We start from the raw sequence: 27,677 nt of genomic DNA, 5'->3' as shown, positions 1-27,677 counted from the left end.
AAAAGAGGAAATCGGTATCTTACTCTCAACATGTACAGATAATGGAGCTCAAATAAAAATAAATGAAGGACATGCCAACTGAGAACACTCTTATTGCAAGATGGCAGCATTAGACAAAGGCCATCACAATGAAAAACAGTATTTCCCAAGTATTATTTTCCTAACCTCTAAGTCTGGTGATTATTTCACAGAAAACATGTTCAACAGAGAGAAAGATCCAATGCTGACCTTGACTAAATCAGTAGTGATTTAGCATTCTAGTAAACAAAAGATGATGTATAAGATAAAACATTTCAGTGCAAATTTTTTACAAACTAGCAATCTGAGTGATGCTTTGTATCAATTTTGAAAACCGCAGTTCATAGACAAACACAGACAATTGAATACAGTATTTTGTGGTTATTTTTGACATTTGATGCAAACATGGTTTTCAACCTTACAGTTGTTTTAGGCATTACAGCTTTAAATCCATGTCTCTCACAAGAACAAGATTTCACCACTGATACACTCTTTTCACACTGATTTACTATTTCTACAGATGCCTGAGGAGTTCTGTTTTATTCTGAAATTCTGAGTCCTACTGATTTTATAAAAATTTCAGGTTTTCCTTCCCCTTTCCCTCCTTCACCAAAATATCCTCAAAAAAATTATCCATGTTTCAGTGACACATTTTTGGCTGCAACAGCTTCAGGAGCCTTGCAAGGCTGCCAGGATATACCTCACTTGGCTGTGTAAAATCAGTCATCTGAAATTTAAATACCGTACATGAAGTAGCACATATTTGCCATTAAATTTCACTGTTTCCTTTTTTCCTTCCCGAGCTGTCAGTAGAACAGCTCGTTATATTTTTCACATAAATTGCTACAATTCTTCATAGAAAGCTAAACCTTCGGAGCTGAGCTAGACCCAGCAAAGGCTAGACAAAGCTTGAAATCCATAAAGCTTATTATTACTGCTTCCCTTAGCAGTAATGGCCTCCACAAGAGTTTTAATAACTACTTTATGGTCTGCAGACCTTGATACTTCTATTCTCCACTGTATATAATAAATACTTTTAAAAATTGTTTCTATGCTCATTTCTTCATTAAATCTAGAGTTCAAGATTAACAATAACTTCCTGTCCTGTTGTGCTGATTTGAATGAATAGTAATGAGCAGTTTTATAATCACTAAGTAATGATAATGATGCAAAATGATATTTTAATTTAGAACATGTATATATATATCCATTAAACATAAATAGGGAAAATATTTCTTTAACACCATTTCTCTCAAATATGCCAGGATTTTCTTGGAGCAAAGTCACAAATTGGAAATCCCATTCTAAAGAAATAAAGAAAGGACACAAGATAAAAGAGCAGGAAATTCAGCTAAGTAGGCAGAAAGATGCCGTCACTAATCTGTTTGAAGTAATCCAATTATAGATCTGTATTAGATATGAAACAGTTAAGATAAAATTAGTTGAAACACAGCTTAAGTTTGAATAATTTGTTGAAACTACCTTCTCGTTTCCATTGCTGTAAATCAAACCTAAACTGGATGAAAGCTTTTTCTTGTTTTTTTTAACCCCAGTGCTACTTTTATTGAAAATAATAGTTTACCTCTGGCCAAAGCTGTGTTTCATTTTGCACCATCATTTTCCCAGAGATACTTTCCATCAAGTTGCTTCATTAATGTCTCACTGATGTGGGTTTTCTTAGCTTCAACTTCTTTCCAGTCTCACTTTGCTAAGTCTTTGTAGCTATAATCTAAGAATGTTTCTCAGGTAAAATGTGATCTTGGTTCGTAAAGCTCCTGCTCCAGCTGGTTAAACCCAAGTCAGAACTATTGCTTTTGATTTTCTTGTTCTGTGGCCACATTAAAAGTCAACCTACTGCTGCCATTTAGAAAGAATTCATAATTCTCTTGCCTCTTTAGTTTCACGGATAATAGTCTTCCCATAATTCATTAAAAGGAGATGAAAAGTGACAAAAGCTGAGCTATACAACATACGAAACCAAGATTAGCAAAGTACTTCACAGAAAAAGTTTTTATAGGAAAGGTGTTCTAAGTATCCCATGTCATAATTTACTATTTTGTTTATTTTATATTATTTTTTATAATATATTCATAATATATATTTATAATATAATATAATATAATGTATACAATATATAATATATATAATATATCGATATATTATATTATAAAATAATATTATTTTTTATAAATTATATTAATTTATTATTTTATAATAAAATGCAACATAAACATTTACATTTACAGCATATTGATATCAAAATATTTCATTATTTCAGGATTGCTGAAGTAGGCAAATACTAAAGAAATGAGAGTAGATATTCTATAATATTCAATTTTTTATGAAAGAGCACTAAAAATAAATATAATGAAGAGCATTATTTTGTTATTTACACTATGGAAGAGCACAGCCATTTGGCTTAACTGATTGCTATGTAGGAATCCTCTCTCACAATCACAGTTACATAGACTTTTTTCATTGCACAAATTTTAGAATCACCACAGTGTAATTTAATCTTTTATTAAGTATATTTTACACGTTCTTCCTCCTTCCATTCAGAGGTTAGAAATGTTAAGGTATATATTAATACTAATATGTTTCTTTAAACAAAAGGGCAGGTATAACCTTCATTAAGCTGGACTTTGGGAAAGCATCAAGCTTTACCAGAGAGATAAATATGCTTAAATCAACATTCAGCATTTGAAACATTCCGTTTTATTCAGATTCCTAAACAGTGCCTAAAATTACACTAGCAGATATCACACAGAGGAAACTTCCCTGTGTATCCTTAGGTTCACTGGAATTGCATCTTTTACTGGTAGGAGATGCAGTTATAATGACTTAAGAATGTTAATAGAGCCTTAATTAACATCTATTACTGCATCCATGCTTACTACGAAAGCTAATGCTTAGTGTCAGGAATCCCTGTCCCATTAGTCTTTAAGGATTGAAGCCCTATGGTAGTCTAACAGTTTATGAGAACTTTATTGTAGAAAACAAGCAATGTGTCTTGTTCAAATTACTACTTTTCTAGATTTGCAGCTGTAAATCATCAGAGTTCCAGCAAAACATGTAAGTATGAACGCAAAGTACTCATGGGTGGGTCATTTTGAAAACATCTGTTATTAGAGAACCGTGAAAACTTGTTCACCATGTCACTTTGAATGCTTTCCACATCTGGAGGTATCAATTCTCAATATAAATCTGCACACATTTTACATACTACTGTGTGTTCTGTGCTATCAGGGAGCTACGAACTACAAACATTTTTAATTACTTAAAATGGTAAGGTAGGATTCTAAAGCACATTGTTAAGCATTTCCATTTGTAGGTCTTGTAGGCCGTATATGTACATAGGGAAAAAGATATATTAAAGTGCAGCCCAATCCTGTAAATGCTTCTGGTGTGTTTCAAAATATATTAGTCAGATACAAATGAATCAAAACATAGACTATTGCTATCATATAAAGATTTTAGACATTTCTTCTATTCACAAAATTGTTCAAGTAAGAATGTTTTTGGCATCAATGACAAAAAAAAAGATAATCATTATTTCTACTTATTTTTGCTTTTCATTTTTAGTGAAAAGACAATCCTCATGTCTTAATGCTGAAATAGTATAGCCATATATTTAAAAAACTAATTCAGTGTAAATGTCATCATAATGCAAAGTTTGTGTTATCATTTCAGTTTGAACACAGAGCTGACCTTTTTTCATTCATGAGCAAAATGCAGCCAAGGAAATTCATCATATATTCACTTTGTGACAAGTATTCTTAGTAAGGGGCAATTCCTTGGTTTAGAAAGTATTTTCTAAATAATCCTCTGTAGCTGTACACTAAAATTATTATTTTATTAAAAGAATCTTGTTAATACTTTGAATCAACAGTATTCTGTATGTTTTTTCTTAATTCAGTATTTTCTAACTTTTCAGTGTAGTTTTTAAACATCTAAGAAAAATTCTCTTTCCATATTCCACACAATATGGATCATTCAGATCATACAAATAACATAGTTTATTATTAAGAAGAAAAAGAGGATTTTTAATTGCATACTGAAGCTCCCATCTAGCACTAATTCATTTAACTGGACAGCATAAAGTTAGACATGTCCAAACTTTTCATCTTCTGTAGGTTTCTGGAGAGCTGAAATCCAGGATGCATCCAACTTGTTGATAAGGAAAAAAACATTAATCAATGGCTTGACCCAAAGTCCACTGACATCAAGTAAAAGATTTTTTCTGGTTGGTTTGGTGTGAAAGTATTTTTCAACCACAGCTAAATTACCTCCAGCAATTAAGTTATTACATATTGCTAAATCATCAAATTAGGCTTTTTTTCTTCCTCAAAATAGCAAAAATATTGCTGAATAGCTTTTAATACTTAACTTTTTTGTTTTATTTTATTTTACACTTTTGTAAGTTCTACATAATGCCTGTAATTCAAGACAAAACTTGGCTTTTATAGAGCATTCTCCAATATTATTCATAAAAGCGTTCTTCAGACTGAATAATCTGATCAATGACTGGCTGCTGGAGTTAAAATTGTCAACTGTATACCCAGAATTCTGATGAAAAAGCTTTATATTCAATAATTCTTTGTCTAAAAAGGACATATAAACATTTATGTTCTATTTTTACAAAGCTCATTGCTTTATTATTCACAGATATTGTTGTGTAACCTGATGCTGTCTAAAACATTAAGGAAGAATAAAGACTATATCAGTAAGATCTTTGTAGCTTGTTCTATAATATGGCTATAATTCTCATATATCCTAGATGCTCTTGTTCACTGCCATACTCTTCTGGCTGGTATAAACGCTTTCTGTTTCTCTCTTTGTAAAAGTCATGTTCGTATATAACATTAGTACTAATAACGTTTACAAAGTATGCCAGCAAGAACTATACCAGGCAGAGAAGATCCAGTAAGTGATATTGCTGTTTAACTTCATTAGAAAAAGAAATTCTAACCAACACCTTATTCACTAGTTCAAATAAGCAGAAAGCTGCATTCCTTGAGGGAAAGTATAATCAATGAAGCACAATGCCCATTCCATGCTGACGTTCCCAAAACCAGAACTCTGCATTTTGATGCTGTCTGCAGACAAATGCGGTTTTATAAATGTAATTATCACATAAGGCCAAAATGTAGTATATGTTCAGAAAGGACATAATTACTGTGAATTAAAATAGTAAGACACTTTGGAACTCCATCTTGAGATTCTGGGGAGCTATTTCAACTTGAAAAATTAAAAATATGGAAATGTAGAAAAAACATTATATGTGACATGCTAAGAGGAAATATATTTTGAACAACATTAGCTAATTTAAATGTAGCAGGTGTCAGGAGCACCTTGGGGAAAAAAATAAGTGGTGGACAAAAAAAGGCTAGAGTGAAAACACAAATAGGCACAGTTTAAAATGCATTTATATGTGATCTCAATTATATTTTTCCATTAAAAATGTCTTGATGCTTTGCCTGAAATGATAATTATTTCATTTAAATAGAGTATCTGAGGATATACTCCAAGACTAAGTAGCCAGTCAGATAGCAAATGGTTAATAGTAAATACAGATTCAGTGGACTCCCCTCAGCACAGGAATTGCACCTACTTGACAGTGGTGCATACAAAGAAGAGCTCCACATCAGCAGATTTCACTGAGTCCAAAAAAGAGTTTATACATTTACAGTATTATTTTCTTGAAGTAAGCAACAAAGAAGCAAATTTGAAAAGCTTGCGTTCCTTTTACTCCAAGCAAAATTCTTGGCAAAACAAAACCAAACCAAACAGACACACAAAAAAAATAAACACCCCCCCCCCCCCCCCCCAAAAACAAACAAACAAAAAACAACAAAAAAAAAACAAACCCAAATATTTTAGGAAAGCCCATTGAGTGCTGTTAAGGTCCAAGTTCTGCTCATGTGTTGGTTTCTTTTCAACATAATGGATATGTCCACATAACACATTTTTTTGCCCTTCCTGTTCAGAAAAGGTGGTGAGTGAAGCTCCATGATAATATATGCAAGATAGATGGCATCCTTTTTATTGTTTATTCTGTGTTTCTGTTAGGGGAGGGGATATGGCTTAGATTTGGGGGTGGTTTTGTGGGGGTTTTGGCTGTGTTTTTGGTTCCAGAAAAGTGGAAGAAGCAGCAGATATTGAAATGAGCGAGAAATCACTTTTTTCTTTGGAGGAATTACTAAACTTGCTTAGTGGACACACTTTAGACTACAAGGTTCTGGACAGGAAGACACAGAATGCAGCTGGAAACCTGCAGATTATAAAGAGACTGAGAGTCACACTGAGAAGAAGTAAGCAGAAAACTGATACTAGAGATATGATCAAAATTTTAGGGAATAAAGCAACTTCATAGTCATTCAGTTAAGTGGTATTAAGCCTGTAAGCAAGGAATTGCTGGAAAGAACAAAGCAGGTAACAAGAAGCATGTAAAGAATTTTTTTTGTTATTGTTGTCCTTATTTGCTTTGAGTTGTTTTTTTTTTTAATTCAGAAAGATTAATATTTTATTTTTTAATCAAATAACATTTGTGTTTTCTACTTTAAATACTTTTTGGATTGTAATTCACTTCAAAAAAATATTACAGGTTTATTAACTTCAAAGATCTGGTTGATTGGAGGACTTGTCAAAGTGAGAGAATGGACATTTTACAAGACAGAAGGCAGGAGGTAAAGAATTGCTATAAATTCTTCAAAGTGAGAAAGATTGCTTGATAGCTTAATACTGGGCACCCTTATTTGTTATTGTGAATAATGCCTTATTTGTTATTGTGATTAATGCCTTGTGTGACAGTACAGAATATATACAAGGGGCGGGACTTAGACACTTGTAAATAAATCCTATAATGGAATACAGAACAAGACACTGCACAAATCAGAGTGACAGAAAAATCACACATTGGTAGGTGACCATGCATGCCTTGTCACATTTTTGCACACACGCACACTACATTTAAATTTTAAAATGCAGATAAATGTTAAGTGCTGTAGGTGGACATTCTTATTCTAAGTAACTATGCATTACACTTACATTAACAATAAAGGACTCCAATAGCCAATATGAGCTAAACATACTAATTTCAAGTCAGTCAGTTTTCTATAACTTGAAGTTATATCAGTGTGTAATGTCTTAGAATTCTCTAATTCAGACTTAAGCCACAGATAGTATTGACACAGATTACTAACAAAATTATCTCTTCATTGTGGTATGAAAAACAGTCTATATGACCATTAGAGCTTATGAACTTAAAATTTAATAGTTATATGGTTTATGAATAATAGCAGCAGTCAATGAATTTGAAAACTATATTATCCCTCAGAACTTTCCCTTGTTAGGTAATACAGGAGTCCCAATAAGCCTGTGCAAATTTTCAAACAGGCTGTATTGGAATCCTTGAAATTATGGACAAATTATATTATATTATTTTATATTATGTGCATTACACTTCCTTTGCATGTCAGACCTCTAGCAAGTACAGAGATTGCATCTACCTTGCGAGATCAGTTTTGACAGTAGGCAACATACTGTACAAACTACATGCCAGACGCAAGAGTTACACTGAAGTAAATTCGGGACATACCCCTGTGCCCATCATCATGTCAGCAGGAAATGGTTGGGTCAGTGACTCACCAAATTATAATCAAATTCACTTGTACTTAGAAGAGACCTGTACACACTTATATTTTGCAAAGTCCACCTCCTTTCAGTAACTTGTTTTACATACTGAAATTAGAGATCTGAGTTTTATTACAGCAGTCCTAGTTTCAGAGCAACATTCCCTGAGAAGTCTTCAAGAGGTTTCTAAGGTAATATTGGGTGTTAAATAAACATTGAAAGCTTCAGAGAATTTACTAAATGCATGCAACTTTAATCCACAAAAATAATTTGGTTCTTGTGCAGCATATACATACTTATTCAAGAGGTATTCAACTCAGCATTTTTATATCACATTTTAATCATAAACTTCTCAAAATACTAAAAAATATTTCAGAAATTAGTATATACTTTAAATTAAAAGTCAGCACTACTAGTGGCATTTATATACTTATATGAATATATTTGGCACCTGTAAGTGATATGTTTGTGTTGCCACTTCTGTCCTGTTAACGCATAGCGTTTCCGACGAATGTTAAATTTGGAGCTACCTCTTGTCTGGTCAGGCACACCACATCGAGGCTTCTTCATCCAGCTACAAGAAAACCACACCACATAGTTAAAGCAACATGAAAGACAAATTGTAACCACTGAATCGAATTAATAAAAATATTGTAATTTTTTAAGTTACAGTTTTATCAATTTTGTGACTACATGCAACAATGACTAACAAAAGGAACAGTTATTTTGTTATCAGATGCATACTTTGTAGAACTTCCCTGTATCACATGACCTTCAGAAAGCAATTTCTTTGCTGCTATTTTTCCTACTTTTCTTTTGCTATAACCTCTGAACAAAGACTTCACAACTGGATGAGAATTTCACAGCAATAATTTATACTGATTCATTCAAGGTAATTATAATCCATATTACTAGCTTGCTTCCTGAAGGTGAAGATAAAGCATATATACAAAGATCAGTCAAAGCAATACTTCCTAAAATAATTTCTGTATTCTCTAATCCTTCTTTTTTTGTCTCATTGTCAGTATATTTAAATGTCTCGAATTCTTTTAATTAGAGAGCCCAGTCAACTGCCAGAATTTTATTTTTTTACTTCAAGTTACTGAAACTACTGATTTTATGATACTATTAAGTTCTTCTTTTACACTTTTCACACAATGAGCAGTATCTAATTGCAGCTGTAAGCACTTAGTGGGGATATTTAACTCAAGAATTCTGCTTAAGTATATTTAAATCAAAATCAGGCTGAAAAAGCTCTAAATCGCAAATAACAAAAATGACCACTGCAGCAGCACCAGGCTTTCCACAGAACTGCCTGATTCTCACAGTGATATTCAATATTTCATTTTTTTTTCCCAATATTTCAAAAACTTTGAACTTGCCAGCATTCTACATATGTCAGAATTAGGATGATATCTAATTCAAAAGCGTAAGTTCAACAGTAGTATCATTGAACTATTTCTCACTCGCAGAGTAAGGATTTAGTAGAGTTAAACTGAACAAAACTCAGCTGAAGTTATTATTTTATGCGAGCTGAATAGCTGCAGAAGAATTTACCATCATAAAGACATTGACTGCTGTCCTGGATTCAGCAGTAGCAGTCATTTTTCTCCTTCTTGGTAGCTGGTGCAGTGCTGTGTTTTGACTTTCGGCCTGGGAACAGAGCTGATAACAAGGATGTTTTGGTTTGGCCAAGGACTTTGTGAGCCTCATGCTCTGCCAGGGAGGAGGGGAAGCCAGGAGGAAGCAGAGACAGGACACCTGACCCAAACTGACCAAAGAGGTATTCCATACCACAGCACGTCATGCCCAGGATGTAACTGGGAGTTAGCCGGAAGGGCTGGGAGTCTGCAAGGGGTGGAGGAGGTATAGGTGGGTGCTTGGTCTGGTGGGCTGGGGCGAGTTACTGGTCGGCTGGTGCTGAGGTGTTGTATTCTCTTCCCTTGTTATTTCCTTTATCATTATTATCATTGGTGGTAGCAGTAGTGATTTGTGTTATACCTTAGTTACTAAACTGTTCTTATCTCAGCCCGTGGGAGTTACATTCTTTTCGATTCTCCTCTTTGTCCCTCTGGGAGTAGGGGGAGGGAAAGAAGGAGGGGAGTGAGTGAACAAGTTACCTGACTGGGTTTAAACCACGACAACTGCATAAGACAAATCTCCTCTGTTACTTTCCAAGTTCATTTGACATTATTTCCATCATGCCAAATAATTACTGATGTAAAAGCTATAGTTTTTCAATGGTATTCACCACAAAAGTAGTCATACCCTATATTCAGACTTGCATGAATGAATTTTTGACCATTAAGATGGCATTTAAGTCTTGTTTCATAAATAAATATACTCACAGCAGCTGTTTGTGTGTATGACTGGATGACAGAAAAGTCATTTGAAATGTCATCTCAGAATGTAGAGTCCTTTGAAAACATGTGCAGGTAGCAAAAACTCAAAAACACTTTCAACCAGCCAACTATCTTTCTTTTTTTTTTTTCCTGGTAGATATTCTTAGTATATGCAAAATGAAGAAAACCATCTTGCTTTGTCCAAATGAAAAAAAAAAAAAAAATTGAATATTTACAGTACAAAGGAGGAGTGTGTGTGTATATAAAAAACTACACAATACAAGGAATTACAGAATTATAGAATGGTTTGGGTTGGAAGGGATCTTAAAGCTCATCTAGTTCCAATCTCCCTGTCATGGGCAGGGACACCTTCTACTACACAAGGTGGCTCAAAGCCCCACCCAACCTGGCCTTGAACACTGCCAGGGAGGGGGCAGCCACCGCTTTTCTGGGCAACATGTTTCAATGTCTCGCCACCCTCAGAGTGAAGAATTCTTTACTAATATCTAATCTGAATCTACCTTATTTCAGTTTAAAGCCATTACCCCTATCCTTACATGCCCTTCCAAAATGAAATAATTGATTTTTCAGTTCTGTACTCAAAGAATTAGATGTGCATTGTAAGTTTTACACCTACTAATATAAGACAAACCATATGGCATACAGAATGAATTTTCAGAGATGGGATAATCCAGAGAAAATCAGCCACACTAATAAATCAGTGTTAAGAGGTTTAACAGTACAGCCAGACTTACACATTTCATATATGCTGCAGCCATGGATGTTTGTTGTAGCAAAGTATTGCTTAAATGTGTAAGTAGGAGTTAAGCTCACCAGCTTGTGGGAAACCAAAAAATTTTAGTGATAGTACCAAGATGGCAGTACACCCCATTTGCACTGATAAAGACTGATGGAGGTGTCTGTAAAAACTTTCATGGGTGACACATACATCAAGTTAAAAGTGTGGAAGCCAAAACTTACAAAGTTGACTGCCAGAACTGAAGACCTGGAGTTCAGTCTCCGGTTTCAAGTAAGAAACAAGTAACTATTTCTGTAATTTCTGGTCAGAATAATTACAAAGTGTGTGTGGCACATAAAAGAGCTGGCTACCATTTGTATCTTCATGGAAGACAATCTTCTTTCCCTTGTGCCTGCAAAGACAGTACTCCACAATCTATAGAACCTACAGGTTCCTCTGTTTTTTTAGAAGTGTCGATTCAGCAAAGAGGATGTTAGCAACTTCTGGGATGAAATATTATTGAAAAGTTTAATTTGCCCTAATAAGAAAAGAAACTGAATGAAAGAAGCAGATTTTAGTTATAGACCAAATGGCAGTTCTTAGTAAAATGAGATTAAAATTGGTTCAGACCTCTGAAAACTTTTAGACATGTTGTCAGTAATATTTTTTTTGCAGTGCATGTTAGATCAGCATGCAGTTACCATGCATTTTAATGATAGGATATATTTAAATTATGCTATTGAAACTGCACACACACATTGAAGAAGAAGACATAAATATGACAAAAGATCACTGTTCTCACCTTAAAGTGACATCACTACATCAAAAAAAAGACGCAAGGAATAAAGTAAAAACAACTATTGTATTTTGCTGCAAACACTGCACAAAAATGTCAAGGTCTTGTATATATAACGTATCACTTATAGAATCGTAGAATCGTTAGGGTTCGAAAGGACCTTAAGATCATCTAGTTCCAACCCCCCTGCCATGGGCAGGGACACCTTACGCTAAATCATATCACCCAAGGCTTCGTCCAGCCTGGTCTTGAACACTGCCAGGGATGAAGCATTCGCGACCTCCCTGGGCAACCCATTCCAGTGCCTCACCACCCTAACAGGAAAGAATTTCCTTCTTATATCCAACCTAAACTTCCCCTGTTTAAGTTTTAACCCATTACCCCTTGTCCTGTCACTACAGTCTCTAATGAAGAGTCCCTCTCCAGCATCCCTATAGCCCCCCTTCAGATACTGGAAGGCTGCTATGAGGTCTCCATGCAGCCTTCTTTTCTCCAGCCCCAACTTTCTCAGCCTGTCTTCATACGGGAGGTGCTCCAGTCCCCTGATCATCCTCGTGGCACTTCTCTGGACTTGTTCTAACAGTTCCATGTCCTTTTTATGTTGAGGACACCAGAACTGCACACAATAATCCAGGTGAGATCTCATGAGAGCAGAGTAGAGGGGCAGGATCACCTCCTTCAACCTGCTGGTCACGCTCCTTTTGATGCAGCCCAGGATACGGTTGGCTTTCTGGGCTGCAAGCGCACATTGCCAGCTCATGTTCATTTTCTTATCAACCAACAGCCCCAAGTCCTTCTCCACAGGGCTGCTTTGAATCTCTTCTCTGCCCAACCTGTAGCTGTGCCTGGGATTGCTCCGACCCAGGTGTAGGACCTTGCACTTGGCATGGTTACACTTCATGAGGTTGACATCAGTCCACCTCACAAGCATGTCGAGGTTCCTCTGGATGTCATTCCTTCCCTCCAGCGTATCAACCGAACCACACAGCTTGGTTTCATCGGCAAACTTGCTGAGGGCGCACTCAATCCCACTGTCCATGTCAGCGACGAAGATGTTAAACAACACCGGTCCCAACACCGATCGCTGAGGGACACAACTTATTACTGGTCTCCAGATGGACATTGAGCCATTGACCACAACTCTTTGCGTGCGGCCATCCAGCCAGTTCTTTATCCACCGAGTGGTCCATCCATTGAATTGATGTCTCTCCAATTTAGAGACAAGGATGTCATGTGGGACAGCATCGAACGTTTTACACAAGTCCAGGTAGATTATAGTTGTATTGTTCCAAGGACAATGACTTCAAATCAATTGAACTGCCTCCCCCCATAAAGAAAAGTTTAACTTATTTAGCTTAACTGACAGAGACCTATTTTAGTAAGAAGGTTTGCTCACTGGCAAACCAGGTGCAGGCAAATATCAATATTCCAAGTTGTGAATTTGAAAGTTAATTTTCAAAGCTGTCATTGAAATAACCTTTCCAGTTATGTCAAAGGTTCAATAATCTTACAGAAAATAATGTTAGCATAGAATGGTTTAGACTTAGGATTTAACACAAAAAGTCAAGAACAGTAGGTAGCATGGATTCAAAATTCAACATTGTGTTAACCTACTAGAACTACTGACAATCCATTTTTAGGAAAGCAAAACACAGCCCAAAATAATATTATGAAATGCAAGCAGTCACAATTTGTTCCTGCATTGATTTTGAAGTGGTATGTTCCTATCAAGAACATTATGCTTGATTCCTGATTGGTTTGGATGGGCAAGGGATGTTCCATGTTGTTGTGCTGTCTGGCCCACTAATGTTCTTACTGTTCTTACATGAAGACTGGGACTGTGGTTCACACACAGTATAAATCCCAAAGTAAATCAAACAGAAGCCTTTGTGCAAGTTGTTTACTAGCTTTCAGGAAATTACCTTCATGTAAAATTTAAGGGAAAATGCAATTTGCATTGAAGAGCTGGACTACCACTAGATTTATCACTTAGATCTTAGCTGAGCTAAGTTTAGCAGTCAGAATTTTAGAGAAATTATTACATGCTTAGTACCAAGTTCAGTATTTTCTAGCACAGAAATCAGGCAAAATATTAACAACTTCTGGCACATACATTTTTTTCTTTTTTTAATATGTTAAAAATATTTTTTTAAGTGTAATTGTTCTCAAAATGACTTGAAGACTTCTGTCCATAGTAATAATTAATGCTCATGATATTTGGTTATACTTAGTGTGTAATATGGTCTTCCATCTGTGGGGGAATCGACAAATAAAACACTAATTTCCATTTTCTTCCAAATATAGCTGCTTTTAATAACATGATCAAAGTCTTCCATGCTCTTGATTGCTTGTTCAAACTCTTTTTTTAAAATAATTGGTTTTCATTTTTAAAAGGGTGAATATGGGTAATGAATTTGCCTGTCTTGCATCTGTTTGTTTCTGAACTTGTAGAAATCTTTTATGCAGCAGCCCCTCAAAATTAATATTTTATCAGTACTCATTAAGGGGGCTTATATGTGACTAATGCAATCTATCTGTAGAGTATGTCACATCAAGTTCCGCTCCTAGCTCCATTAGTGTGAATCTTGAGGAGCTATATATGTCAAGAGAATTAAAACAATTTAGACTCAAAGAAAATCTGAGAAGATTAAAATAAAAATAGGCAGCAAAACTGTTCTTCTAGTAGAGCAAGAGCTAAAACTGAACTTCTCAGAGAGAAGAAACTCTTGCTGTCTCCTCACTTTTTTAAGCCTTCAGGAAAAAGTTTTAGTGTAACACAGAATCAAAACACTCAAAGACCCTGTCTTTGGTTAAATGTTTCCTCTTGTTTGCCGTTGATCAAAACTGCTGCTTCATCTGTATAATGTTTTTATTGTTGGTAGGTTCTGTTTTTGTTTTTTTTTGAAGAGTTATAGTTAAAAAAAAAAAGAGTCTAACTGGACAATTTAGTGGACGGAAAAAATATAAACATTCCTTTAAGAAAACTACTGAATGGAATAGTACCCTTAAACTTCTTTTGAGGAGAGTCAAAGATTGATGTAAAAGACTATCTTTTAGCCTTGCTACTGACGATGACTTGTCTACAAGACATTCATTCTCATTGAATGTTTGCTGAAGGTACAAGACATTATGTATAGGTTTTGAACAAAAAACGTTTACAAATACAATAGACCACTGATTCAAATTTCAACAGCTCAAAATTCATCATACATGCTTACTCAGACTGATAATTAATATATAAACAACAGAGATCCCACATAAATATGACTACATCTTCATTATGAACCTTGATATAAACTCGGTTAGAAGCTCATCTGAGCATTAATATAAGCACATTTGCCATTTATTTATAAAGGATGACATTAAAATAAATGTTTTGTTACTATTGCACAGCTTTAGTCATCATCCTATACACAACCATTCCATCTGTATACCAAGAAGTTTGTAATGTACCTCTTTAAACTGCAAAACATGTTTTGGAAATTAACATGTATAGCAGTTTTAATAAAAGACAACTAATTAGATAACTAATTTAATCTAGTCTTCCTACTCAGCATGTTTGGTTAGGGATGTGAAAGGCCAGGATGCCAACAGTGGGTCCATTTTCAGCAGTCTGTTTTTTAATGAATCATTGACTGTGTTTGGTAATATATAAATGAATCACAGAAAATACTGTGATACCCCATGCAAATGTCAGGATTTTCACTGGGTTTGCCATTGTCATTATGCTTGTATTCAGAACGTTCCTCATATTTTAACACCACTATATTGAAATCTCTTTCTAACATTCTTCCCTATCCCCAGCAATAAGTAAGCATCATGCTTTCCAGGCCACTTGAGAAACAAACAAAAAACTATAGCAAAAAAAAAAAAAAGTGAATTATGAGGAGTAAGGGGAAGATGAATGCTGTTCATATTTATGCATGCCAAAATATTCATTGAGGGATTATATTTTTTTTTCCAGAGCAATAAAGTCCCCCCAGGAGACTTTTGATGATGATGCTGCAGGACACCCCTAAAGTTGGTCCCTATCAAGTTCTTACTATAACTTCATTTAATTGTTTGTCCTTCCGAAGACAAAGAGGCACATCATAATATTCCTCAAAACATGCTTGAGAAGCAGGTAAATCCACATGCACAAGTTGATAACATATTGTTTCTATGAGGTTCCTGCTGTACTTTTTTATTTTGTACTCCCGCATTGTAAGTCATTATAACATATTAATCACATAGAAAACAATGGTAAATTATCACATATTTCTGCCCAAAGGGGAGTATGTATACTTTCTGTGAAAATGAAAGGGAAAATTATTTAAATATTTACAAAATACTGCCATAAATTAACTAAAAATAAATAATAATTATCCTTTGTTATACAGTCATACATCCCAAGAATATTCACTAGTGTCAACTGATAGTAACTTGAGGCCACAGTTTAGTTTAATTAGATTTTTCTTAACATGAATGTAAATGTGACAAGTCTTTAAGAATCAGTTCTGTTCCCAACTTGATTCAACTTTACGCAACTCCAAATGTGTAACTAAATGCAGAATTCATCCAGCATGAGTTACCTGTAGCTAAGAATTGCCACGCTAATATGCCTTTATGTGTAAAAGAAAATAATGTACCAAAAGGTTTGTAAGACTTAATATCCACCAGATTGTAAAACTGATGTTTTGGACTGCTGCATAGATGGATTCCTTTGTCTCTTACATAGCAGAATGAGACAACGTTGCTGACATGCTGGCCAAAAAGGCCAGTTTAGCAAACATAAACCCCTTCCCTTTGCAATTGAAGTTTTGTTTGCTTTTCAACTCACTAGCTAATACTCTAAACAAAGAGATGTTTTTTTTTCTAAACAAAGAGATGGCCCCTGCTTTTCTTTAGGTTTTCTTTAGGTACTATGAGCAAACTATTTTCCTTTTAGTGAAAGATACTGACTCTTACAAAGCTGCCACTAATGTGTCTTTAAAAGACTACTAGTGACAGGTAGAGCGCTCTCCCCTCAAGGATCAATTGCTGAAGCTGTATAAAAAGCCCAGTCTCTCCACCCTGCAGATTGAATCCTAAACATACTTCTGAGCATAGCTCTCTCACAAGGTGTTTACTGATACTGCACTGCATGTTCTAAGGCCCTTTAAATTCCTAAACTGAGGGATGTGCAATCAACTCACCTTCCCTCAGGGCAGCCCTAAAATCTGCTTTGCTTTATTGCTTTTCAATACAATAATGCATGTGCCAGTGAAATAAAATGATTTTTCCAATCCTGCCAGCATTTTGGGTAGTCTCTTCCCTAAAATCTAAATGATAGAAAAATCATTCATGCCAGCTACTTTACCACAAAAGAATAACGAAATATGACACATCGGGTTAGGGCTGGTAAATGGAAAATGACAGAGGATTTTCCCCACACACACATTAAAAAGCATTTTAGAGAAGTAGTAGAAACATATTTCAAGGAAGTAAATGTTGAGTATCTAGTGAGAGTACTATTTTGCTACTACTTTATAATTGCTTACTTTTCAAACAAAGTAACTTTTTCTAAAATAATAATTATTCCATTTTACTTGAAATGAGTCCAACAAGCACGTAAAATCTTAGAATCATAGAATTGTTTAGGTTGGAAAAGGCATTTAAAATCGAGTCCAACCATTAACTTAGCACTGCCAAGTCCACCACTAAACCATGTCCCTGAGTGCTACATCTACATCCTTATGTTCCATGTCTTTTACATACCTCCACTTCCCTGGGCAGGTCATTCCAGTTCTTGACAACGCTGTCAGAGAACAATTTTTTTCCTCATATCCAGTCTAAACCTCCCCTGTCACAGCTTGAGGCCATTTCCTCTTGTCCTATCACTTGCTCCTTGGGAGAAGAGACCAACACCCACCTCACTCAACCTCCTTTCAGGTATTTGTAGAGAGAGGTAAGATCCCCTTGAGCCTTCTCTTCTCCAGACTGAACAACTCCAGTTCCCTCAACCATTCATCATCAGACTTATGCTCCAGACCCTTCACCAGCTTCATTGCTCTTCTCTAGACCTGCTCCAGCAACAATATCTCTCCTGTAGTGAGGGGCCCAAAACTGAACACAGTATTCAAGGTGCAGCCTCACTAATGTCAAATACAGGGGTATAAAATCTTCCCCTGCTGTTTTAATCCCAGATGCATTTTCTTACTTGTACACTAATACTTATTATTATTTTCCCATCACATTTTTAAAATTTGGCATAGTGTAGAGTTGTTTGGAAGTGCCTTTTAATAGCTTTGTTTCACAGTTTCTCTGTGTTCAGTCTGACAATAAGATACTGCTGGCCTTACAAAATTCAGAAGGGCATGCAAAATTATTCCAAATTTACTGCATGCCAAAACGACCACATCTGGTCTTTTCTCACAGGAAATTATCAAATGAATAGGCTAACAGAGTGTGCTCAATTTTTTCTCAATGAGGATAAGGAAATTTACACTAGAGATTTTCCAGTAAGAAAAGACATACCATGAATTCTTGTCGAGTTTGAATTGGTTTCTCCACTTCCGCATACATAAAATTATGGCCCTTTCTTCAGGTAGCCCTGAAACATTTTCTTTACAAATCACCTGCCCAAAGGCAGACAGTAGTTAGGCAGGTGTCTAACCTGCTGCCATGAGATATAGAAGATGTTAAAAAAAAAAACAAAACAAGGAGAAAGAGAAACATTTTAACTCCCCATCTGAAGCTGCAATGCTATTTGAATATCCCAGTCACCCTGCTCCATGTGTTGTAACATTTTTTCCAGTTCTATTTTACCCTGCTTGAAACAGAAAAGTCAAGAGCAGTTCAGTACTGGTTACTTACTCAATCGTGTTCCTGTCCACTTTTCCTGTCATATTAATGCCATAGAACTGCTGCATGGCAGCTATAGCTGATTGCATGGTTTCTGCAGAGCGCAACACCGACATTCGGGGGTCTGTTGGTGGAAGGTAGCCATACTTTTGTAACCATACCTGCAATGACAAGTGCAGTGGCTATTAAATAGAAATTAGAGGTAAATAAAATGCTCCCTAGTAATTTTGTACCATATATAATGACGCTTCTAATTCACCAAACATAAATCCTATTAACCTGGGGATTTGGATTTTTTTGTAAGAAAAAATTCTTTGAGGCTTTTATTTAACCTCCTTTATTAAAGATACTGCTGTTTTCAGACTTACAATGTTTTCTACCGAGAAGCCAGCTCTCTTTATTATCTGAAACTGCCTGCTTCAATTATTTATTTAGTGTACTTGTTTATTTGAAGTTACAACTAAAGCACCTAACCATGGCTCTAGGCACTTCAAGAAAATATTAAGCAGACAAAATATAAAATCTACAATATATGCCACGTCTAATTGACTGTCTACAGGGTGCATGATAATATTCACCAACTACAACAATAAATCCACAATAGTTCTCACACAGTTACAGTATATTGTTATCATCTCTCAAAGAATATGAAAGAGAGTAGCGGGGAGACATTCAGCTTTCTGAGAAGACTATCAGAATTACATACTTATAGGCAAAGCAGGTGTCCAAGAGATAGTGAAGTAGCAGTCTGTTCCCATGTACAGGAAACTCCCTGATAAGAGTATCTTCCTTTTTAAATCAAGATGGAGTCAATGCCAACTGCTTATGCTCTTAATTGTGTAGAAATGAGGGAGAAGGTATGTCCAAATGACTGAGAGCTTTATGGATTAAAGCCAGTATCTTTAAGAACACCTGGAAAAACCCTCTGAAACACACTGTCCTCTTGAGGCAATATTTCTAAATGAGTAGCTGTGGTTATCTTAATGTTTCTAAACAGTCTCAAAATTTAGCCTATACAAAATGCAGTGTAAGACTTCTAGGGCAATGAGTGCACTGATACATCTTTAAAAATGTCTTCACTTTTTATCTAAGGACTGGAACTACTCACTAGAATGAAAGGTACATATAAGGCCAATCGCCAAGACACAGCTGCAGCTTCCCCAGTAACAAAGTACTTGTGACCCTAAAAATGTTTGCTTTATAAAAAAAGAATAGATTAAAAAAATAATAAATAAAATAGTTTCAGCCACTTCTTTCGAATGTATCAGTCCCAGTTCACGGATTCTGAATCATTACATTAATGAATGCTATCCACCCACTCTCCCCTTATAGTGTGCTGTGGGCTCTGTCTGCCTCATACAACACTTCTGAGTTTTTTATATTTTTATACACACTACCTATACACAGGCTAACACCAAACTGTGTGTTCTGCAATGTTCAGCCTTAAGTTTATCTTGCAGGGTCTATCGATACAGTTCCATAGGAGGTTAACCATGTTGGTGGTGTACTCCTCTTTTACAGATGCCGTGAAGAACCTCAAGATGGGTGAACTCATTGCTATGGCTCACTTTACTAATACTGAATGCGTATTGTAGATGAACACTGGCTCCATGTAAATGAGAAAATCAAACTGGCATTAAAGATGGGGTAAATCTTAAAAGTATGAGTTTAGATATCTCTAATTTAAAAATGTTTACCCTCCCATAATGCAGTTCAGACACAATCTCAATGAGGTTTGTAAGCTCCACACAACAGGGAGATACAGTACAAACAGGATTAAGATCCAGCCTAACCTCTTCCACCTTCACACTATCTCTATATATAAGAGCCGTTCAGAATAAGAACAAAATTTTGTCTAATAGGTAGGAAGATGTTATTTCCAGTATAAATTAATTGCTATACTCAGTACCTACATCCAACTTTACATACTCCTGACTTCTTGCACTTTTCAGCTTCAAGAGTGAACTTATAAACACAAGATTTTTCCTAGATTTGGGTGATCAGACAAATGATTTAGTTTATGTGTCGCTTTGCACAGGAAGTCTGTTTTTCCTTCCAATATTGGAAGATAGCTTTGAAAGGCCAGATTAAGCTAAAAGGCTGGCAGGAGCAATGCAGTATGTGGAAACAAGAGCATGGAAGAAAGAAATCATTTTGACACAGAAGGGGTTGATTTCAATGTAGCATGTAGAGTCCATTCAAATTAATATTAAAAATGCATGTATTTAAGAACTGTGTTATTTTGAGATTCATCTTCTTATGTCAGTGATATTAAAACAAGTGATCAGTCAGGGAAGAAAAATTATTCTGAGCAGCATGCCACTGCTGTCTCAAATGATGACGCTATCTTGCCACCTTCTTAGTATGAATTTGGTATGCAGACACAGAGCAGGGCTTTTCATGAAGCTCCCTTCATGAAAGGGGCACATGAAATTGCTTGGTAGGCTTGTGAGGCCACATATCATCACTGAAAACCATCCTTACTGTGGCATAACTGAAGGAGACAGAGGTATGGAGTTACAAGCAATCAAATTTACCAGGATCTGAACCTTCAGATACCTGAACTAGAAAAGCTAAAAGAGAGAGACAGAAAATATAGCTTGGGAAGTACTGCTCATGGGAAAAGTGGAGTAGAGAGTACAGACTGGAATCTAGCAGCATACCTCTGCAGACACAGACAAGGAAAAGAGAGGTGGCTCAGAAACATCAGGAGAAAATAGTGTAGCCTTTTGCTTTCTAAGAAGACATAAATGCAAGTTAAATACAGGACTATTCTATGACTTAGTGGGACTAGATGTTTTCCAGAGCTCCTTTCAAATCCTAATGATTCTGTGATTCTGTGCCTGACAGTCATTCCCTACTATTGAGCAAAGGAAGGAGACCACCTGGGTCTTCCTTCAGCTTTCAAAATATCAACTAGAAGACACAGCCAATGTACCAGAAAGTCAGATGATCTTCCAAAAGCAAGATGATTGAGAACTAGTAGCATTTAGTAACGCTACTAGTGTTTTGTCCTGGTGAGAAAGGATCACAGAAGAAGGTAAGAGACAACAAATCTGATTCCTGTGCATTCCTCAGATTTCTCAGTTATAAATGTGCATGCTGTTACAGGAAAAAATGGTCCTAAAAAACAGTCTGATGACACCAAACTTACCAAGAACAAACAAAACCCATATATCATCATTGAAGATTAAGACAGAATATTATTAAGATAATCAGTTTCAGAGCGCTGGCTGATTTCTAAGATAGAAATTATCAACAAATTATTAATGCTCCTGAATGACAGTACGTAGTGTAAGATACAGTACAATTATGTTCTGTGAACCAGAAAGCTTAGTAAATCAGTCTAATAAAGCATGGATCAAAACAGTTTTGTAATTGTTATTTGTGCAGCTGCATATCATTATTATTCATGTATTCCTGTTCCATTTTTTAGATTTATCAAGCAAAATTCCTATCTGCACTGAGTAAAATGGTGAGATTTCATAATTTCAAAATATTTTGACTTCTGTTTTTAATACACTTGTACAAAAGACACTCTAAACCAAATTATTTAAAATGTCTGAGTAATTCAGGAGATTTATGTTTTTTAAAACATACATTTAAAAATCTAATATACACTGATCACCATAGGATTTAGCACTTCAAGTGCTGATGTCATTTTGAAGAGAGATTGAAGGCTTTTATTACGGTATGGAGAAATAAGCTGACTCCAGAATTAGCATCCATGTGACTACGTCATTTCTCCATTTAGGCCAATGGCTAGTGGTGTGTTTTAATTATGAACCTATTACAGTTAATACTGACTTTTCAGTGACAGGTTGATAGCCAGATAGATAGAAAAGCGACACAGAAGTGTTTACACAGAGCATTATAGAGATTCTTCCACTGTTTTTCCTACCTCATATTTCTAATGCCACCAGTTCCTCACTGGTGATGTTTCCTCTTCTTAACAGAAGATACTGAACTGAATTTACAGACTGGGTATATGGTTTATGATACCTACCTAGTGAGAAAAACAATTCAAAAAAAAGCATGTAATAAGAACATATACCGCTGAAGAGTCTAATCTAGCCAATGAGAAATGTCTACAGAATTAGAATAAGATTTATGATAGATAATATAGTAGCATAATGATTATGATTGGTTTGCTGCCTATGGCTGTAATTCAAAATAACTAATCTTTAACAGCTAAAAAAAGAGCCTGCATGCTCAGAATGCGTTCATCTGGAATGGCTTGAAGCTCACAAACAAATCCACTTCTTGGAAAACACATAGCAGGGTGGAAAAGATGTTAAACAGAAGGAATCATCTCCAGACCAAGCAATGATCTTTTTAGTCATTATGAATGTACCAGAAAGAAAAAGTCATAATACCAACTGGAAAGTTCAGTTCTCCAATGACCTAAACTAGAAAGTGACCAACTTCTTTTCTTGTGAACTACTGTGACAACCCCTTCAAAAAGCAATGTACATGTGCTATTGGCACAGTCTTAGACACATTAAAGGTGTCAACCTCTATTGTGGACTACAGAATTCGTAACAAGCACTAAGTGATTCAGAAAACTGTGGGACGTCTAGCTGGCAGACTGCACTACAATAAATACTTAGATGCAGTACTAGAAGTAACAGAGCTGAGCTCACAGTTGGCCAAAGAAGACAAATTAGGCCCCACCGAATTTAGTGTTGATGCAGCTAGAGAGCTCAAAATTAGTTGCAATATCATCTCCACTGTTCTAGTATGTATATGCTTACTGCTTTCTCTGTGTTCTGGCTACAAAGTAGAAATGAAGCTGAACATTCATATTATGTAAGTATCAGATAGTGCAAACTAGATTTACCAACACATAATCTTGTATGTCTCTTGCTATATGAAGTCAGGAGAGAGGGGACAGTGTCAGGAATTTCCCCACAGAAGTGTATGATGACTGCGATATTAAAAAGGAAACTCCTGCTCCCAGTGAGAGGTAACTCTATTGTATAAAGATTGCAACCCAAGGACTTGCCTGATTAATGACTTGTACCAAACTCAAGAGTCCAGGAGTGGCAAAAATAACAGACAAAATAAAAAAAAAAAAAAACCAAAAAAAAAACCCCAAAAATAAAAACCAACCAAACAAAAAAAAACAAGTACCCAAAACCACAAAAGTTTGGCTGATTTCCTCTAATTTATAATTGAAGTTTTAAATATTCTAAATATTTTGCTTTACTGTCACACTTGTGCATGTTAAAAACAATATAGCTGGAGAGCAGAAGGAGTGGAAGGCATAAAAGAGCAGTCAGGAGCATCAGGATAGAGCCATTTGAAAATCCCAGGCAGGTGGGGACATACCAGTAAGTGGCAGATGTGGGATATGCATCTAACACTGTGCTTGAGGGACTCTGAAATACACTTGGAACAGGGATCAAATACTACCTAGCTCCAAAGGCAGGAGTTACACTGTTCATTCACTACTTCTGCTGAACGTCTGTACCAGGACTGGGTTAGTGGTGTAACAACTCTGACACAAATCCTTGCCCTGGAAAGAAACTCTTTGTACCTTCATCTTTCCCTGTAACAGTATGCACATTTATAACTGACTGCAGAATGGGGACCTTATTTGTTAGCTGCTTAAGGAAAAGGAAATTTTCTTCACCAATAGGAATCCCTGCAGAAATCCGGCATGGACCCAGACCAGTGGAAACACTTCCACAAATAAAACTAACACTTCTAGTAGATGTAAACAATCAATCATAGAGCACATTTTTGGATACACTATCCTTTCATCTTACTAGAATTTCTATAGCTTCTAAGAAAATATTAAAGGCTCTGCAGAGCTAAGGATCCAGTGTTGAATAGCTGGGCTTCGTAAGCCATGCTTCAGGAGAAAAACAAAACAAAACAACCAACAAAACCCAAAACACACACCAAAAAAAAAAAAAAAAAAAAAGAAAACAAAGAAAACACACAAAAAAAAACAGCAACAAACCAAGAAACCCCAAACAAACAAACAAAAACCAATAAAAAATACCCCACAAACTTTCTAGGGCTATGAAGATGATTTAAGTGATTAAAGAATTTCTGGATTTCTCTAATGAGGAAAGACTAAGACACTTGGGACTGTTCAGCCTAGAGTAGAAGCTCAAGGGTGTTCTTGCCTATGTGTACAAACATCTGAAGGGAGGGAGTAGAAAAGATCACAGAATCACAGCATGGTTTTGGTTGGAAAAGACCTCAAAGATCATTTTAGTTCCAGTCCCTCTGCCATGGGCAGGGACAAATTCCAGTAGACCAGGCTCATCCAGTACCTTTCAAACCTGTCTCTGTACATTTCTAGGGATGGAGCATCCACAATTTCTATGGGCAACCTCTGCCAGTGCCTCACTACTCTCATGGTAAAGAATTTCTTTGTAATATTTAATCTAAATCTATGTTCTTTCTGTTTAAAGCCATTCCCCTTGTTCCATCACTAAATGTCCTTGTAAAAAGTCCCTCTCAGGATTTCTTGTAGGCTCCCTTTAGGTATTGGAAGCTGCTCTAAGGTCTCCCCAAAACCTGCTCTTCTCCAGGCTGAACAAGCTCAGCTCTCTCAGCCTGTCTTAGTAAGAGAGGTGCTCCATCCCCCTGACTGTATTCGTGGCCCCCCTCTGAACCTGTGCCAATAGGTTAGGCATAATATGCCCTTACTGAAGCCATGTTGGCTGTTGCAAATAGCCTTATTTTCCATGTGCTTTAGCATAGTTTCCAGGAGGATCTACTCCATGATCTTGCCAGGAACCAAGGTGAGACTGACCGGTCTGTAGTTCTCTGGGTCTTCTTTTTTCCCCTTTTTAAAAAGGGGATTATGTTTCCCCTTTTCCAGTTAGTGGAACTTTTCCAGACTGCCACAACTTCTGAAACACAATGAATAGTGGCTTAGGCACTTCCTCTGCCAGTTCCACCAGGACCCACAGATGCATCTCATCCAGTCCCATGGAGTTGTGCACCTTCAGGTTCCTTAGATAATCTCAAACTTGATCTTCTTCTACAGCAGGGGGTTCTTCATTCTCCTAGTCCCTGCCTTTGCCTTTTGTGCCTTGGGCAGTGGGGCTGGAGCACTTTTTGGGGAAGACTGAGGTAAAAAAGTCAGCTGTTTCCATATGACAGGTAACCAGTCTTCCATTTCCTTCCAGAGAAGGCCCATATTTTCACTAATACCCCTTTTATCGCTGATGTACCTATAGAAACTTTTCTTGTTGCCCTTGATGTCCCTGGAAAGACTGAATTCTGTCTGGGTTTTAGCTTTCCTAACCTGCCACCTGGCTGCTCAGACAATTTCTCTGTATTCCTCCCAGGCTACCTGTCCTTGCTTCCACCCTCCATAGACTTCCTTTCTGTGCTGGAGTTTGTCCAGGAGCTCCTTGTTCATCCACATAGGCCTCCTGGCATTCTGCCCAACTTCCTTTTTGTTGGGATGCATGGTTTCTGAGCTTCGAGGAGGTGATCCTTGAATATTATCTATCTTCCTTGGGCCCCTCTTCTCTCCAGGGCCTTATCCCATGGTACTCTACCAAACAGAGCCCAAGGACTGGCACAGAATATGGAAATATAAACATGGAAACACTAATTATTAGTATTTATGCAGTATAAGTCAGACAGTCTGCTATAAGAAGCAACAGAGTCCCACTGTGCTACATTTAACAAACTTAGAAAGATAGTTGATTCCTTCATCACAAATAGACACTTACCAAGTTCAATGTGAAATGAAGAAATAGTTTATACATAGGAAAGACTGAAAACCTCTATGTAAAAGGGGGGTTGACTAATTTAATATTTTGACAAGATGAAGTGGAAAAAATTAGGAGTAATTTCTAGTAGTCATCCACAGTCATTGAAAAAATTTGAGTGTCTTGGAGATAACAACACAGCAGAGTGTTGCAAGATTAGGGAAAAAAGTCACATTCAAAGATGAAAATACAACCCAGGAAGTTAATTCTGCACAGAACTCTATTTCAATACTCATAGCACATTTTGTTTATGAATCTCAGACTAAGGAAGAGTTGCTTGTAATTTTGCAACATTCTGCCTGATATCCTCACAGTCTCACTTCTGGTATATGTTTTGCAAGAACTGTGGTCTGCTTCTTTGACAACCATCATATTGGAGGGTACAGATATTGCCTATAAGATTCCATAACCTCCAGTCCCTGTAAGACTCATTTTATTTGCTGAAGCTTTACTTTTTTCCCCTCATTCTCTCTCTCTCTCTCTGTCTTCTGAGAAGTTACTCAAGTGTTTCTACATGGAATAACCTCGATCTTTACTGGGTTCAATTTTTTTCTCTTTCTTTTACTGTTTTCTATGGCTTGCTATATGTAACTGTGTAATTCATTCAGATACTTGGATTCCAGAACACTAGGCAGATCAAGGTGATTGGTATATATCAAAATCAATGATAAGACTGTAGTCAGAACAATACCGGTTGAGCCACAGGCCCATTAGCTGTTCCTGCGAAAATCAGCTGGCTTTTGTGGTAGCAAAAACAAGAATGAGTGATGCTTCCAAACTTTCCTCAGCAGAGCATTGCAAGAATCCAGACAGGGCTTGGAATATATAAAATGCTCTATAAATGCAACTGTCATTTGGTGATATATGAGGGAAAGCAAAAGTTCAAAGACTCTTTCATCACACTCCAGAAGATTAGCCCACCTTGTCACTGCCTTAGTATTAGCATCTTTGATCCCAATAGCTTTGCAATACCTCACCTGCAAGCTGATTATTTTGGTCTAATCCATCTACATATTGCTGACATTATTTTGACTATGCTTACCATTACAGCATTTTAATGCAGAGTTGTTTCTTCTAATTCACTATTTCTAAAAGCAAGCAGAGAACTGAACATGAACCAGGGAAACAGTTTGCTGCTTAGATCCTACAGCTTAGCACTTGTGCAGACTTTTGTTTCTTCTGTTTTAGATTCCACAAGAGAAAGACCCATCTCCCCTTGCACACATAGACTAAACAACCAAAGCAGTGCATTTCATCATGAATTCGTAAGGGCTGCCTCATTACTTCCATCACTATTCTACCAGCAGCAGTTCCAAAGTGGTTTGCGCTAGCTGGAAGTGGTCACATAGGCTTTTAGGCTCTGAGGATATTGTTGCAGTCAACCATGTACTGCAAAAGAAAGGCATTCATATCAGTGAAATTTAACAGTAGCATATGATTTTTTCCTCAGAGGCTGTAAAATTATTACTAGCAGTAGTTACATCAAATAGAATCTGTATACTCCTATAAGACTAATGTACAAGTGTATTAACCAAAATTACATTAATTGGCACTGCACTTTTTTATATGTCCAAATAGGTTGT

General features: G+C 36.3%; 1 protein-coding gene across 2 annotated transcripts in view; it reads right to left on the bottom strand.

Annotated features, from left to right (window-relative positions):
- Positions 1–27,677, bottom strand: part of MMP16 (matrix metallopeptidase 16) — a 201,730-nt gene that overhangs the window by 83,453 nt on the left and 90,600 nt on the right. The window contains exons 2-3 of one of the 2 annotated variants that reach the window (XM_061448176.1): positions 18,362–18,510; positions 8,102–8,224 (exon numbers count right to left, since the gene is read on the bottom strand). In XM_061448176.1, the coding sequence (XP_061304160.1) occupies positions 8,102–8,224; positions 18,362–18,510 (272 nt within the window). The remainder of the gene's footprint in view (positions 1–8,101; positions 8,225–18,361; positions 18,511–27,677) is intronic. The other variant, XM_061448177.1, reaches the window with a different exon arrangement.

The sequence above is a fragment of the Pezoporus flaviventris genome, unplaced genomic scaffold (assembly GCF_033815535.1).
Source record: "Pezoporus flaviventris isolate CSIRO_AGI_PZ_B2104156 unplaced genomic scaffold, CSIRO_AGI_Pfla_v1 ptg000007l, whole genome shotgun sequence".
Lineage (NCBI taxonomy): Eukaryota > Metazoa > Chordata > Aves > Psittaciformes > Psittacidae > Pezoporus > Pezoporus flaviventris.
Note: the sequence above shows the minus strand (reverse complement) of the source record. Positions and strands in the feature narration are given on the sequence as shown.